The sequence below is a fragment of the Motacilla alba genome, chromosome 6 (genome assembly GCF_015832195.1).
Source record: "Motacilla alba alba isolate MOTALB_02 chromosome 6, Motacilla_alba_V1.0_pri, whole genome shotgun sequence".
Taxonomy (NCBI): Eukaryota; Metazoa; Chordata; class Aves; order Passeriformes; family Motacillidae; genus Motacilla; species Motacilla alba.
The window spans coordinates 31,837,744-31,854,346 of NC_052021.1; the positions used below are offsets into that span (position 1 = coordinate 31,837,744).

The following is a 16,603-nucleotide window of genomic DNA, read 5'->3' on the forward strand; positions in this document are numbered from 1 at the left end:
TCAGGAAGGAAATGCTGATTCCTTTTTTCTTCTGTAGCTCCTAGTGTAGGGTGTAAGAAAGTCCTGTCTGCAAAGGGGTTGCAGTGCAATCTTCTCCTTTTAATCTGTGACAATCTGGCCTTGCTCACCCCTGGGTGTTTCAGCAATATACTCAGGACAACTCTTTTACAAGAGCTGCGCTTTGCAATCCTCAGCAAGGACAGGGAATGATCTGCCCAGTGTAAACCAAAGGAAGAGCTGTCAAAATGAAGGTGGGAGAAACCAAACTCCTGCTGAGCAGTGCTGAGAGAAAACTGCAAATGTGTCTCCCAAGGGAGTCTGTGAATCCCTTCCACAACATCCGTGCTCATGCCAACACCCCCAAACAGCCTCTCAATGAAATCTACTGGAAAATGTGCTTTGAGAGCTGACAAAAGCACTTTAAACTTACTCCACACAGTGCCTGTTTAAAAAATGGGCCCACCTGTTACTTTCTCATTTGTATCTGTTAAAAAGAAACGCTGACTGACAGATTAAACCCTCCCTCTTGGTACTGCAGGATGGTTGTGAAATAGCAGGAGGTATAAAAGTCAGGAAAGCCAAAGCCTGCCCTCCCCAGCTGCCCTCAAAATGCAGCTGCTCAGGCAGTTCCTCCTCCTGCCTCTCCTCACTGCTCTGGCTCTCTCTGAAAGCAACTCAATAGAATTCACAGGTATGGAAATCTGATTATCTGTGATATTGTATTGATTTCTGCACAACAGTTGCCTTATATAGGCAACTGAAGGGCAAAATGTTAAACACCTCTAAGAGCAAATCTTATTTTAATGTGCTGATGGTGTGATAGTGACACCTAAACGTGACTGCAAGCATTAAAAATGGTAAACAATAAAAACTATTCTATGCAGTCCACCCTATGGCAGTTATTTTATTTTAAGAACTTGATTTTGAAGCAGTTCTACTCTGGAATGTGAATTTGCTTTTATAAATTAACATTACATTGGAATAACAGAAATCAGGAGACTAATTGGGAAATGTTTGCTTTTTGACAGAGACTTGTTCATTTCTCCTTTGTTCAACGAGAAGCAATAAAGAGCTGTTTGCTGCCCAGCCTGGGATCCCCATTCTGTGCTCAGATCAGCAATGGGGCTGATTAAAGCAGGGTAGCTATTGCAGGATAATGAAATATTGCAGCAGAGCTGCTCCGCTGGTGTCTGACCCCAGAAGCCAGAGAGTGCAGGAGGGTGGGACTGACCTGTAATTCTGTTCTGTTGTCTCTGTAATTCATTTGTGTTGGTAAAAGTCTCTCCTCAACCTTTCTGTTTCCTCTGGAGTCCATCAGAAAGCCTGGCCTTATTTTCTGGGGCTGCATGCACTCTACAGAAAATTCTTCTGACTGCTTTAGACAGTTATTTTTATATTTAATATTAAAGCAGAAAGGAGATCTTATGCTCAGAGTGGATTATAAACTTTCTACAAAGTTTCCTATCCAATGGCCATTACTTCAACTACTTCATAACTTATAAATGGTGTCAGTGATGTCAGACATAGTTGAGTTGTGGGGCTTTTTCATTAGAGTCCTTACAAGTCCCAAGGCTTGAATTGCTTGTGGTGACAAACCTTGCTGAAGAGAGATGCTGAGGTGTCCTGCAGCACTTGGCATTTCCAGTTGTGCTACTGGCTTGATCCTTTTCTCTGCTACTAGGAAAACCAAGACAAACCATGGCTTTTTAATATTCTTTTACCATCTGATTCATCAGATATCATAAGATGAAGCAAAATAAAATAATTTTTTTTAAATTAGCACATTTTTTCATGTCTGTTTGATGATGGACTCTCCCAGTCTTTGTATAATGGAGGATTAAATATTTACTGCAAGAGAAAACTTGAGAGATATCCTTGCAAGCTGCTTTTGTGGTTGCTGTTGTTCAACAGGGGTGCCTCGCTGTGGGGCTTCACTTCACGAGCCCAGCAAAGCATTAAGGATTGAACTAAATGCAAATGCAAACTGCATCTGGCAAATCCAGAGGAATGCAAACCAAACAATTAGGCTCATTTTCTCCCATTTTAAGTAAGTATTTCCTACAGATGCTTTTGTGGTGTTTTAATTCACTGGAATATAGCACAGAAATGGATTGCTTCTAAATATTTCTCTCTATTGAATCTGTGTTGTGCCCTCCAGTGAATCCCAGAATGGTTTGGGTTGGATGTGAGTTAAATCCCATCCCGTGCCACCCCTGCCATGGCAGGGACACCTTCCACTGTCCCAGGCTGCTCCAAGCCCTGTCCAGCCTGGCCTTGGGCACTGCCAGGGATCCAGGGGCAGCCCCAGCTGCTCTGGGCACCTCTGCCAGGGCCTGCCACCCTCACAAAGAAGACTTCCTTCCCCAAATCCCATCTTATTTCTGCTCTCTGGCAGTGGGAAGCCATCCCCCTTTTCCTGTCCCTCCATCCCTTGACCCCAGTCCCTCTCCAGGAGCCCCTTCAGGCCCTGGCAGGGGCTCTGAGCTCTCCCTGGAGCCTTCTCCTCTCCAGGTGAGCACCCCCAGCTCTCCCAGCCTGTCCCAGAGCAGAGGGGCTCCAGCCCTGGGAGCATCTCCATGGCCTCCGCTGGACTCACTCCAGCACTTCCTTCTTGTGTGGGGCTCCCAGAGCGGGATGCAGCATTCCAGGTGGGGTCCCATGGGAGCAGGGGGGAAGAATCACCTCCCTCAATCTCCCATTCATTTTCGTGTTGTTCGTGCACACTTTTGGGTTATGTTGAGTGTCTCATTCACCAACACCCCCTAATCCACCTCCTCAGGGCTGTTCCCAGCCCGTTCTCCACCCAGCCTGTATTTGTGGGACTGCCACTGCGTGTCTGCCAAGGGGCTCAGGTGATTCTCACTCTGCTTTTTCCAATAGATTTGCTCCCTCTTCAAGCTGTGAAACAGAAAGCATTAAAGTGTTTGATGGTCCCTCCACTGCTTCCCCTCTCCTTGGACAAGTGTGTGCTGACACAGATGCAGTCCCAGTGCTTGAATCATCCTCAGACAGTTTAACTTTCCTCATAACAACCAACTCCGTGGCTTTCACACGAAACTTCTTTGTCTACTACTACTTCTTCTCACCAGGATCAAGTAAGCCGTTAAATAACATTTCAACTGCAGCAATGAAACACAATAAAAGAAACTTTAATCAGTCTCACTCGGGTCTTCAGGCCTCAGACAATGGAGTGGGGCAAAAATCAGTGAAAGAGGCACAAGCAATGCGTTTGCAGAGATCCCAAAAAGTTAAATTTAACTTAGAGAAGTGATGGCGAAGGTGACGTTATGGGACTTTACTTTTACCTCCAGACTTTTGTGAAATGCACTCAGCTTGCAGATATTACAGCATCTACCCAGGAGAATTTGACCATCTAGTCAGAACTCCTGCCAAGTACAGATCACAGAAGTCAGTAAGGATTTTAATTCAAAAAGCTCCTTACTCTTTTTCTTTTGAAAGATAAGAATAGCTTATCAAGAATCAGTCTGAGCTTGTGACCAGCCCCTTTGCTTTTGCTGAGCGGGTGGCATGGTATTAATCTCTTAAAAACTTAATTTTACAGAGTAGTTACCAAATCCCAGTTCATGCAGCTCCAGTCTCTAATTTTGCTGCTGAAAGATTCTGCCCTGTTTCTACTCTACATTTCTTTGAGGTTCCACTGGTTTGATTTTTTTTTTGCTTTTATCAAGTAAAATCTCTCTCATACTTGCAGATTTTGCACTTCCACGGTTGGTGTAGCATCTTCATTAGCAGCTTTTCAAGAGGGCACCAAAATTTATCCAAAAAGTGGCTCTCACTAAGCTGCTCCCAGCACCAAAGTTAACCCATCTACAGCCAGCTCAGGGGTCACCACACTCACCCTCACAGAAATAGTGACCACTGGCTCCACTTAGTAATTCCACCTCAAATTCCCTACAGAATTTCCATCTTTAGTACCTTTAATCATTTCCAAAGGACTGGAGTCCTAAAGAATCAATCCTGATAGTTACATAAGGTTGGGGTTTTTTTTGTTTTGGTTTTTTTTTTTTTTTTATATGACTCATTATATGACGTATTCTGTTACCAAAATATCTCCTCTTCTTTTCAGAAACTGAAAATTGTGGGGGACAATTAACTGGTCCCAATGGGACATTCAGCAGCCCCAACTACCCAGCACCTTACCCTCAATTCAGATACTGTGTCTGGCACATACAAGCACCAAAAAACTCAAAGATAAACTTAGAGTTCCAAGACTTTTTGTGAGTAAATTCCCTATTTATATTCATTTTTATATATTTTATATATATATATATATATCCCTATTTATATATATTTATAAATGTTATATTTCTTTTTATACATTCTATTTAAAGGCATGACTTTGTTAAACATAAGAAGAAGTGCTTTTTAACTTTTAGAACATCTGTACACTTTTAAAATAAAGGCTTTTGTTGACTGTTATGATAAAATGATTGTTTCCCATCCCTGTGCATTACCCTAAAGCAGCTGCAGTGTCAGTCAGGGAAATGCAGAAAACAACTCAGGTGACCAACCATGAGGTGTAGGTCCATATCTTGAGATATTCAGACTGAATATCAATGCCCTGCAAGAATTCAGTATGAAATGTACAGGATTCCACAGGGAATCTTTACCTTGACCACTGCCCTCTGAGATGATTAACTCTGCACAGGGTGGACCATGCTCTGAGAATTCCTGGCCAGGGTCCATCTCTAATGCTGCTCTGGGAGAATCCACCCTCCACTGGTGAAAAATTGTAAGAATCTTCCTCTGTGATACACACAAGAGGTTTCAGAAGCCAACCCTACACTTTAAAAATTATTTTGAGAAACAGAATAATTTGTTGTTGTTGTTGTTGTTTTAACAATGTCTATTTGTGGCGCTCTGTTCTCCATTCCATTGCCTCAGTTGAGTGGAACTCTCAGACACTCTACCTGCACTGGATCCTCTATCCAGTACAACCAAAGCTGCACTCAGATTTCCCTGTAATGATTTTTCCTCTGTCTGCAGCCTGGAATTGGACAGAAACTGCCAGCTTGACTTCACAGCAGTCTATGATGGCCCCACCACGGCCTCTGGATTGTTGGGGAAGGTCTGTGGGCGTGCCCAGCCCACATTTGAGTCTTCTTCAAACACGATGACAGTCGTGCTGTCCACAGATGACACCAACTCCTACAGAGGATTTTCAGCTCAGTATTCCACTGCTCCCCTGCCAGGTCCCATGGAGCCCAACAGTGAGTGTCCCTGCTACATGGAGAGGGTGCTGATTGTTTTTATAACGTGATTCTTCTCTCACAAACATCCAAAAGAACTGATGGTTGATACTGAGGAGTGAGGCCTTTTTACTGGTAGTCTTTTAACTCCTTTTACACACAAAAATCCCACATTATCTCACCTAGAGAGCATTAGTTACTTCCTGACCCATCTGCAAAAGAAAACCAATTCTTTCACTTTTGGGTGCTTTTTTTTTGGCTGGCACCACTTAAAATCTTCTAAAATCTTCTAAAAGAAGGAAGGTTTTCCTTCTTTTGTGCAAAACAGGCACTGTTACCATGCTAAGATGCAAAGATAAACTCCTATTGTCTGGTTAGTTAAATGGTTTGGTTGCCTAAGGCACTCGGGAATTTTCCTGGTCTGCATTGGTCGGTCAAGAGTTTAATGTTATCATTTCCTTGCCCCCTGAGCTGGGCCTTATTTTCCTTATTGGCCCTATATCCTTGCATGCCCATCTTCCCATTAATTGAGGTGCAAAAGAGTTTCTAAAGCCTCAGTGCCTGAGATAAATCAATTCCCTTACCCACCATTCTGCACCAGCACTTGGATTCGTTTTCCCTTTTAAAAATGCAGAGACCCTTCTGTGTTACTGGGTTTTAAATTAAACTTTCAGCATGTGTTTTATGGGGTTTTGCTCTAGTTCTGAAGTTGAGCATGAAATTTTGGTGCAACTTCTGCATGGCCTCAAGTGGGCTGAACTTTTTCACTGACAAATCCAGAATCATATGACAGGTTCAAGGATTTAGACAAAGTGAGACATGACCACTGCAGTTTGTCCTGATGTGGTTTTTGTTTTGTTTGATTCTTTTTCGATGGCAGCAACCCTTACCTGCTCTTCAGACAGCATGAGAATTGTTCTGAGCAAGTCTTACCTGGCCTCCCTTGGCTTTAGGGAAGCTCACCTGCAGCTGAATGATCCATCTTGCAGACCAGTTGTAACAGATTCAGTGATCTTCTCCTTCCCATTGGCCAGCTGTGGAACAATTAAAAAGGTAAAGGGGACAAAAATATGAATAAGCTAACAAGAGCTTAGGAAAGGTAAGAGCTGGTAAAAGCAGTGTATGAATAGCATGTGAGTACATTGATTTTGTTTTCACTTAGCTCATCCCATTCCATGTTTCCCATCTTGAAGTACAAAGAACATTTTTGCCTCTTTAAGAATCTGATGATCAGTGAACCTTTCAAAAGAAATCTGGGAGAATCCACACAAATTAACCCCCAAAAGATTCCCAAGAGCTAGTTCATAGCACTGATTTGATAAGGGTGACTGGAGCACAGCTTTGGTACTTCCCACAATCCATATTCCTTAACCTTGTTGCTGCCTGGATTGGTTCAGTATTTAGGAAAAACAAAAGGATAAAATAAAAGTAAGATTTTTTGGCCGCAGCCTGTTTCACAGTTGCAAGGTTCTGATAAGCACAGCTGGGCAGGTGTGTTGTCAGAACCCAGAATGTCCCCAGGACACTCCCGGATGTTCCGGGCCTAGGTCAGAAGCATTTGAGACCCTGGCATGCGGCCAGAGACCCCTGTGGCTTTGAGCCTGACCCATGGAACAATCTACCAACCTTGCAGGAAGAACAGGAAGGCACAAAGGTTTAGGTATTGCAGTAGAAGTAGTCGCAAAGTGAAGGGAAGAGTTTTTGAGTGCTGTACAGGGGGGGTTTTGGGCCTTGTACAGAGGGGTCTAAGTTTTGTACATGGGGGTCAGGAGTTCTAAGATGGAGGGATTTGGGTGTGCCCTGTCCTTCTTCTTTCCTCTCCCCAGCCTCCATGTCTTTGGTGATGTTGGCACTCACGGATTGGCTTAGAGTAGAAAGTCACCATTCAATATAAGTAGTAGGTATTGGGGAAAAACTATAAACATGTAACATGTAATATATGATACAAAAGATGGCACCAGCCCCTGGGAGTGGTGTGTGCCTTTGTCTGACCTGCTGAATGGGCCACAGCAGCTCAGAAGAAAATCTTTTAGATAACCAACAATAAACTACCTTGAGACCGGATGACTGAGTTCTACTGAGTCTTTCTTTGAAGGCACGGACTGGGGGAGAGACTTTTCCATCTTTCGGGGTTACCCCAATCTGGGGATGAGCCCTGACAGTGCGTAAGTTTAGCTACAATTCCTTTCAACTGCTCTGCTGGTGCAACCCCAGCTGAGCCCTTGGCACGGTTCCTTCCCCAGGACGAAGGGCACAGCATCACTTACACCAACACCATCTCCCTGGCTCCAGCTGGCAGCGCCATCACCCGCCAGAGGAACATCGAGATCACTGCACGGTGCACCATGAGCAACAATGAAACCCTGGAGCTCATTTACACCACAACAAACAATGCCATCCAACAGCTGGCTGCTCGGGGAAGGTACAATGTCAGCATGGCCTTCTACGAGTCAGATTTGTTCTCCAAGCCCATCCAATACTCCCCATACTACGTAGACTTGAACCAAACTCTCTTTGCTGAAGTGACTCTTCATTCCACTGACCCAAACCTTCAGGTGTTCATTGATACCTGCACTGCATCTCCACAGCCTGGCTCTGGATCACTGACATACGACCTGATCAGGAGTGGGTAAGGCTGATTTTATTACAGTCTCCTAACGTGAGAGGAAATGGGATCTAAACGTCAATTGCACTTCTTTTATTTTTGTCTCTTCCACTTAGCTTCTTCAGTAGACTGTGATTGGAAGTGAGTTGCAGATAAATTTAAAGATGTTCCACAGAGCCAGGAAAAACATGCACCACACCATGCTGGGCAAAGCAAAAATGCACATCACGTATGCCCACATGTAGGAACAGTGCCCTGGTTAAATGCTGTAGTTACAGCTCACAGGGCTTAGCAAGAATGATCATTCCAAGGGGGTTGTTTTAACAGATCTGCACATCCTTTTGCAGCTGCAATAAAGATGACACTGTGGTAACCTACCCAGCGTTTGAAAACCACGGAAGATTCAAATTTAGGGCCTTCAGGTTCCTGAGGAGCTTCCCATCAGTTTATCTGCAATGTGACATTGTGATCTGTGACAGCAACACCACCAACTCTCGCTGTGCCAGAGGCTGCATCTCCAGGCAGAAAAGAGCCACCTCTCCCTACACATGGAAAACTAACACTGTGGTGGGTCCCATCCGCCTGAAAAGAGATCTCAGGGCTGCTGAGCACTCAGGTGAGAGGGGAAAAATAAAAAAATTAATATAGGTATGTGTGCACTTCACTCGGTTTTGTGGTCGGGACTCCACATAATAAACACAGCTGACTGACTCTAGGCAGGTAAAATCCTCCCACCGCATGCACAGCACAGGAGGAAAAAGGACAGGCTTGAGAGCAGAAACCAAAAGCAGCATGCCTTTAAATTAGAGCTGCAGAAGTGTTTGTATGACAACTAAGCTTCAGAGCCATTTGCAGTCTGATCTGCAGTAGGTACTGAGAGCAAAGAGAAACTACAAAATATGGAAAAGCTATTTTTAAAAGCCTGTGTTGCTACTCCCACTGTGCTCATTTTGTTCTCCCTTTTCTGGAGCCCAAAGCTTCATCTGGGAAAAGCACATTGGGCCACTTGCTTTCAGGTATCAGAGCTAGGAAATATTATTTAGAATTAATGTTGCTCTTAATAGTAATTAAATTTTTTTTAATTATTAACCTTTCTGAACTCTAGCAACATTTCAGATAAGTACCCATTTATTTCAATAGTGAAAGATTTTGCATCCATATGCGTGGAAGTGAACACATCTGTAACTCAAGGGCAAATATTCAAGTACAAATAGTATAAAGCAGAATTAGTTTTACTGAGGAGCAGATAGGAAACCACTGAAACCACAAATTGCTTTTTTTTTGCCCAACTTTGCTTTAGCAAATGTCTCCAATCTCTCCCATGGTGACAGCACTGCTTGGCAGAAACTTGGCTGCAGCAATAGCAAAGAATTGAACATCATGATGATCTGCAGGATTGTTTTATTAGTAATTTTTACAACTCTTCAGCACTACTATTCAGGATTTGCACTCTGCGTGGGTCATGTCAAATGAAAATAGCTGAAAAAATGCTTATTTAATTCCCAGTTAAATCATACAGTAATCTAAATTTAAACACTTTATTTTTCTCTCTACACAGAATCCCTCACTGAAGTGGAAGCTGAAAAAACACCAAACCTGCAACAATACAACTTCTACACTCTGGCATTTGTGGTTTTAATTTCAAACATTCTCATTGTGGTAGCTGTGATACTAAAGCATCGCAAACACCATGTAGGATACAGCTATCAGAATGTCCAAAACTCATTTTAACTACTTCTGGAGATTTCTATTTAGTGTCAACTGCTATTCATATTTGTCACCCAGAGAAGGAAGAGGGAAAAAATAAAAAATTATTAAATTAACAGCATTGGAACTCAACACTCAGAAATCAATTTGAACTTCTTTTGTTATCAAATAAAAAATCCACACCCAAAACCGTCTCAATTTAGCCCTCTATCTCAAGTCACTGAGTTGAAAAAGTGTATATGCCTCAGGATGGACTTTATACCTTTACAGGTATGAAGTACAAGATAATTAAGGTCCTTTTGTCTTTAAAGAAAATCTTTTTCTCTTTTTGAATCACTTTGAAACTGCACCTGGCAGGAGTTAAGATCAGGGACAACTGCAAGATGTCTTTTCAAAGCAGATTATCCTCTCTTCCAAATCTGCTTGTGTGTTTACTACCACCAGGATCTGACAGCCTTCAAAAGACATCACTTTCCCTGGAGAAGAAAATACCAGGCAAGTAAATAAAGATAGTAGCTTGGACATGCTTATGCTGATTTTGAGTCAACACTTGCTTCCCCATCAATAGCTTTTGCCAAAAATGTTTGTGCACCCACCTGAGGGAGTTACCATGAAGTCACCCTCCAATTGAAACAGTGCACCCCAGAATCCAAAAGCAACAAACAGAATGAAGTTTGAAACTCAACCTGCCACAGAAGAGGGATTTGGAGTCACATTCCTACCCCCACAAATGACAGCAAAGCTGATCCCAACAGGAAAAGTCCTCTGGAGCTATCCCAGCACACCCTGTCTGGGAGCAACACCCACCTGAGAGGAACCATGGATGAAGCACTTGCACTTCTCAGGATAATGAAACCTGGCTAAAGCCTGCTGAGTATGCATTCATTTCACCTGTTCCTGCACACTCAGCTACTTTAGGAGGGAAAGAAGTATCACAGTCTTGTTTCAGGTATCTCTTAAAGAGCCTGGATTCCTAATTTAGGAATTTCCTAATTCCTAATTTTTTAATTCCCCAGTCCTCTAAAGACAGCTCCACAAACTGCCCAAATTAGGCAATGACAATCCAACCTTCCTTTTAGAGATGGAACAAGAAATGTCTTCAACAGGAATGCCAACAAAGCAAAAGAACAAACTGCATTCTCCTCTACTGACAACATATTTCACATCAAAATTAACACCACCAAAAGAAGTGAGCTGATTACATGTAGGTAAAAAGGTAAGCAGTAACTCAATTTATTTAGAGTACTCCATTGTTCAAACTGGAACTGGGGCACTGTTCATACAGCTTCTAGAATGCTCTTTAAATAAATAAGCCACAAAGGGCATACAAAACTCTTATATTTAGGAAAAAACACATTCTAAAGATCTTTCATAAAACTAACAAGTGTGTACAACAGTGGATAGAATTACAGTAACAAAATGCAAGTTAACAATACTGAGGTTCTCCATAGTTTGAACATCATAAATACTAAGCTTTGTAAAGTGTAATTACTCAAGGTACTGACACTGAAACCCTGCCTCTGACTCCCTCTACCTCTCTCCATTAGAAAACCCCTCGTTAGAATCATAGTGTGCTTGGGAGATTTTGTTTGGTTTTGAGTTCTGAACCAAGTCCATCAAGAGAAACATTTTATTGTCTATGTGTGTCTGAAGAGCCTGGATTTGGCAGTCAATATAGTCCATTAGCTTCTTCTCCATCAGATCCAGGTTTTTTGAAATGATCTTTTCCAAATAGGAGCAAATAGGCTGTTGTTCCACTCTGTAAGAGGAGCAAAGATAAGAATAAGTATAACCTATTTCTTAATAACGAGGGCCAATGTGGAGATCTGGGCACCTGAACATCTGTAAAATGTAAAATTTCGTTCATTAGACAATGAACTTTGGAAGGCACTAGGTTTCTAGCACAAGCAAGATACCCTGCCTGCCACACTTTAAATCTCAATTTTTTTCATAAACAGTGCTATTGTATATAGCCATCTTCTTTCAACCTTGTTTTTTCAAAGGCTCAAATATGCATTAGAGAGCTTAATTATGTAACACAAAATCCACACAAGTCAACAAACACAGAGTTTGTATTCTGTCTGTTCTTGTCAGCAAAAGTTCTGACAACTCCAAAAGTTACCCAAACTATGCAACTCTCTGGGTTTGCATCTACATTCATTAAAAGTACTGGAGCTGAGATATTCAGTCTCCATTAAATCCTGATTCCTACATCACAGGAGTTCCACTATTGTTCCTCAAGTGCCAAACTGGGTAACTGTGACACCTGCACTGGAAATGCCAACAAACGAGGAGGAGCAGGAAAATCAGTGGCGTGATTCACACCAAGTACAGCAGAAAGACTGTGGCACCCTGCGTGAAAAAGGGAAGATGTGAGAATGCAGGGGTAAAAGTAATCAAAATGGAAATACAGTAGATGAGAAATACAAGCTAAACGTGTGTGAAGAAACATGCTTTTTAAATTAGATTAAATGGAGGTAGAATACAAAACAGTTTAGTGCAACAAATGATGTGATTTCTTCTGAAAAACCCCTACATTCAAAAAAATTGTGAAATTGAAAATTTGTAATGTTCATCACCACAGAGCCTTCAAAACCACGTATTCTAAGATTCACTATTGCTGCTAAGAGAAGAAAATGCTCACATTACACATTTTGTTTAAACTTGTCAGTAAGTATTCAATACTACTTTGAGAGATTCACCAAACTAAACTCACCCAGCACTCTGAACACCCTCCTCTTTGATCACTGCACTCTTCCCAAGGTGCCTCTCTCCATCCTTGAGCCGAAGGTGATTCACCTGAGTGCACAAGTTCTGAAGAAAAGGAAGAAGCACCTGTGGGTTGCCCAAGTTTGGAGTTTCACCTGCTTGCTGCTGCAGCTGCTGCACTTGCAGAGATCCCACAACTTTCAAATCATTCCTGAGGTCAACTGCATTTTGCTGGGTAGGAAGTCTTTCAGAATCCAAAGTATTCCCTCTTTCAGGTACCTCTGAGTTCAGATCACGAGTTATTTTTAAATCTTTATACACTGCTTCACTTGTTAAATGATTTTTAGCAGGCAAAGGTTCACTGGCTGATGGACTCAGCGATGACTGCAGAGCTGCTCTGTGCATTCCATCTATTCCATCTATTCCATCACCTCCAAAGTCAGAATTTCTCCCCATGATCCAACTGAGCTTGTCTCCAAGAGGGAAACTGTTCTGATGGGGAGAAAAAACCCATTTGAGTATTTGAGATTTCAAATGTACTGGAAATTACATAGCAATAACAACAGATACATTATAACCCAGCATTCTACTAGTAAAGATTTTCCAAGTAGTTTTGAACTACATTCCTTGTAAATATGAAGTGTTAATTATCCTGTCAGTGCCTCAGTAAGCAAAGAGCTTTACTGACTTCACTTTTACCACGCTGTGTCCCCAAAACGGAATTATTAACATCAGATGGATTCAGGATTCTGTTGATACAGCCCACTTTGCAGGATCAGGAGCTAAAGTCAATGCTCTGTGAGAGCATGTTCCTTTTGGTTGAAGGTGACATGGTTATAATGACCATGTTAGAAAGAAACCAGCCCATCTATCCACACCCCAAACACTCCAGGGAACTGCCCACCATCCTTGGGATGGCCAGCAGTGACAATGGAAACAGGCAAAAGGAGAGCAGCCTGCAGTGAAGCTTAAAATTACAACCATGTATACAATATTATTAATAATAATAATAATAATAATAAATATAAATATAATAACAAATATTTGATAATTATAATAATCATCATCATCATCTTCTTCATCATCATCCTGGATAACACAATCTTTACTCACTGCACTCATTTGAGCAGCAACAGATAAATCTGTTAACACAGATAAAAGGATGAAAATGGCATTCAGTACAAATTAAAAAAGCCAAAATCTCTTTAGAGCATTCCCAACTGGTGAAGTGCCAGTTTGAACTTGTGGAAAAGTGACTTACTTTCTGCTGACACCGGACCATGTCCATGAGCTGCTGAGCACCTGGAGACAACTTAGATCCCATGGATTCCATTATAGTTTGCACTCTGTCTAGATCTATGCTTGAGCCTAGTGAAGGAAAAGCAGTTGCTAGTTTTGCAGACACTGCTTTCACTTCTAGAATTATTTTACTGATGAGTACTCTGTGCTTCTCACCAAAGGAGAGCAGCTATTGCAAGAAGGAAAAAAAAATACTTTGGTTAGGGAAAGAAACATTTCATGTTTTCCTTGTACACAGGGGACAATGCATTGTTCTTTGAGTCTTGGGAAAAACTGATGAACTCTTTTACACTGAAATTAAGCCAATTTCTCCTTGCTAATATTCCCCATAAAATTCTGACTGGGACAGAGGTGCCTGAGTACCCCAAAGATAAATAAATATTTTCTAAGCTAAATTTAAGAGTAGCGGCCACACGATTTTCACAAACTTATTTAACCCCAGAACTGACAGCTCTAATCACAGATCTGCAGTTTATCTGGTTTATGTTTTTTTTTTCTCTAAGACTAAATTATCTGTATCATATAAAGTCTTCATGAAAAGAAAACTGAGATACCAATTTAAAAGGAGCTCTCTGCCATCAAGACAAAGTACCAGCCAACAGATTTTTAAGTGATTATGTGAAGAGATGAAGTATATAAAACCAATAATTTTACTAAGAGCAATGCAAGTTAGTTGATTAAGTGATCAAAAAGATAGAGGAAAAATAAAACAATGCTGTTCAACTCCATACCTTAATTCTACAGGAGTCTGCAGGGCATTCAAACTTAAGGTACTTGTGGTATAAAGTAACCTCTTCAGTTTCACTAGAAGAATAAAATTAACAAGCTGTGACATCAACTTACAAGGTACTTTTCTTCTGTAGAAATACACTATATTAGTAAATATTTAGGTAAGAAACAAGACTGACTGGAACACATTTCTAATGCAGATTTATGGTTCCCAACAGCACTTTTGGTTTCTAGTTTTTAGCAGTTTTTACTTTCTAATAGCAGCTTTAATGCTTATATACAACTTGTAATGAATCTTATGAAATATTTATGTAAAAATTACTTGTATGTGTGCTTGCACTGTGCACTAGAGAAGCTTTTGAGGTTCAGTACATTATTCACACATCCTCCCTGAGGCTCTGAGTCGGCTGGTTTCTAGTTAGCTAATTAAGCAGCAGATGTGCCATGTAATGACTTATTTGCTTTATTTCCCCCGGCAAAGCATGGAAGGAAGTACTGAAGGGGAAAACAAAACCTTCTTTTTTAAATCGTCTCTCTTGTTCTTTGAAGTGTGAGATGACTACTTATCAAAGAGACTTTCACAGAACCCAAGAATGGGCTGTGTTGGAAGGAACCTTTAAAGTCACCCAGTGCCACCCCTGCCATGGCAGGGACACCTCCCACTGTCCCAGGCTGCTCCAAGCCCTGTCCAGCCTGGCCTTGGGCACTGCCAGGGATCCAGGGGCAGCCCCAGCTGCTCTGGGCACCCTGTGCCAGGGCCTGCCCACCCTCACAGCCAGGAATTTCTTCCTAATATCCCACCTAACCCAGCCCCCTGGCAGTAGGAAGCCATTCCCCCCATCCTAGCTCTCCAAGCCTTTGTCCAAAGTCCCTCTCCAACTCTCTCGCAGACTTTCAAGGCAGTGGAAATGGCTCTAGGTTCTCCCCAGGCGCCTTCTCTTCTCCAGGCTGAACCGCCTCAGTTCTCTCAGCCTTGTTACAGACATCAGGTCTTGAACAGCAGCAGCACCTGACAGACACACACAGAGCAGGAGGCTGCCTGCAGCGTGTGCGGGCCCCAGCACTCACCCCGGGGCCGGGCGGGTGCCGCGGCTCTGTCCCCGGCCGGTGCCGCAGTACTCCTCGCCCACGTACACCTCCATGTTCCGGGCCTGGCTCACGATGCCCACGGACACCATCTCGGCGCCGGGCCGGCACTGCAGCCGCAGCTCGCAGGGCTCCTCGCCGCCCTCCCGCCGCTCCGCCACCACGGCCTCGCTGCTGCGGGGGGGAAGCCACACGCGTTGTCCCGCCAGCCCCGCTCCCGCCCGGCCCGGCCCGGCGCCCCCTCTCGCCGCCCGCCGCCCTCACCCGGGCTCGCCGTCCCCCGCGCCCCGTCGCAGGCACAGCGCCCGGGCCAGGCCGCCCGGCGGCGCGCAGGGCCAGGAGCACCGCGCCGACACACAGCGAGGCTCCCGGCCTCCCTCCTCCGCCGCCTCCTCCGCCGCCGCGCAGCCGCTCGACATGGCGGGGCCGCGGGAAGCCCGGCCGGGACAGCCGGGGAGCGGCGGCACCCAGCGAGCCTCAACCCCGCCGCGGCCGGGACGCGCCTGCGCAGCGCGGGGGCTCCGCGCGTGCGCGCTGGGCAGCGGCGGGAACCGCCCGGGGGAGCTCCGGGGGCTGGAACGGGGAACGGCACCCTCATCCCGGGGAATGGCACCCCTGAGCTCGGGAACGGCACTCTTATCCCGGGGGAATGGCACCCCTGAGCTCGGGAACGGCCCCCTCATCCCGGGGGAATGGCATCCCTGAGCCCGGGAATGGCACCCCTCAGCCCGGGAACGGCACCCTCATCCCGGGGAATGGCATCCCTGAGACCGGGAACGGCACCCTCATCCCGGGAGAATGGCACCCCTGAGCTCGGGAACGGCCCCTCATCCCGGGGAATGGCATCCCTGAGCCCGGGAACGGCACCCTCATCCCGGGAGAACGGCCCCCTCAGCCCAGGGGAATGGCACCCCTGAGCCCGGGGGAACAGCACCCTCAGCCCGGGGGAGTGGCCCCTCATCCCGGTGGAATGGCACCCTCCGTCCGGGGAGCAGCACTCTCAGCCCGGAGGAACGGCCCCGAGAACGGCACCCTCAGCCCCGGGAACGGCTCCCTCATCCCGGTGGAATGGCACCCTCAGCCCGGGGAACAGCACTCTCAGCCGGGAGGAACGGCACCGGGAACGGCCCAGGGGGCGCAGAGAGCCGGAGTGAATTCGCTTGGAAAACACCTTGTGAGATTACCGAGTCCAATACATGACCCGTGCCGACTATACCTTGGCTACGTCCTGGTTTTCCTTAAACACCTCTGACTCCCG

General features: G+C 44.5%; 2 protein-coding genes across 2 annotated transcripts; one reads left to right on the forward strand and one right to left on the reverse strand.

Moving 5' to 3' along the window:
• Positions 1–569: 569 nt before the first annotated feature.
• LOC119702565 (CUB and zona pellucida-like domain-containing protein 1) lies at positions 570–9,720 on the forward strand. The gene is made up of 9 exons (XM_038140848.1): positions 570–691; positions 1,912–2,047; positions 2,881–3,095; positions 4,088–4,238; positions 5,008–5,231; positions 6,091–6,263; positions 7,454–7,839; positions 8,163–8,431; positions 9,374–9,720. Exons 1-9 carry the CDS (start codon positions 610–612, stop codon positions 9,544–9,546), a joined length of 1,809 nt encoding a protein of 602 aa, XP_037996776.1. The 5' UTR covers positions 570–609; the 3' UTR covers positions 9,547–9,720.
• A 1,019-nt stretch (positions 9,721–10,739) lies between these two features.
• Positions 10,740–15,859, reverse strand: C6H10orf88 (chromosome 6 C10orf88 homolog). Its single transcript, XM_038140850.1, has 6 exons — positions 15,610–15,859; positions 15,328–15,519; positions 14,262–14,334; positions 13,493–13,699; positions 12,239–12,723; positions 10,740–11,281 (listed from the first exon to the last, which is right to left on the reverse strand). Exons 1-6 carry the CDS (start codon positions 15,762–15,764, stop codon positions 11,053–11,055), a joined length of 1,341 nt encoding a protein of 446 aa, XP_037996778.1. The 5' UTR covers positions 15,765–15,859; the 3' UTR covers positions 10,740–11,052.
• Positions 15,860–16,603: the final 744 nt, after the last annotated feature.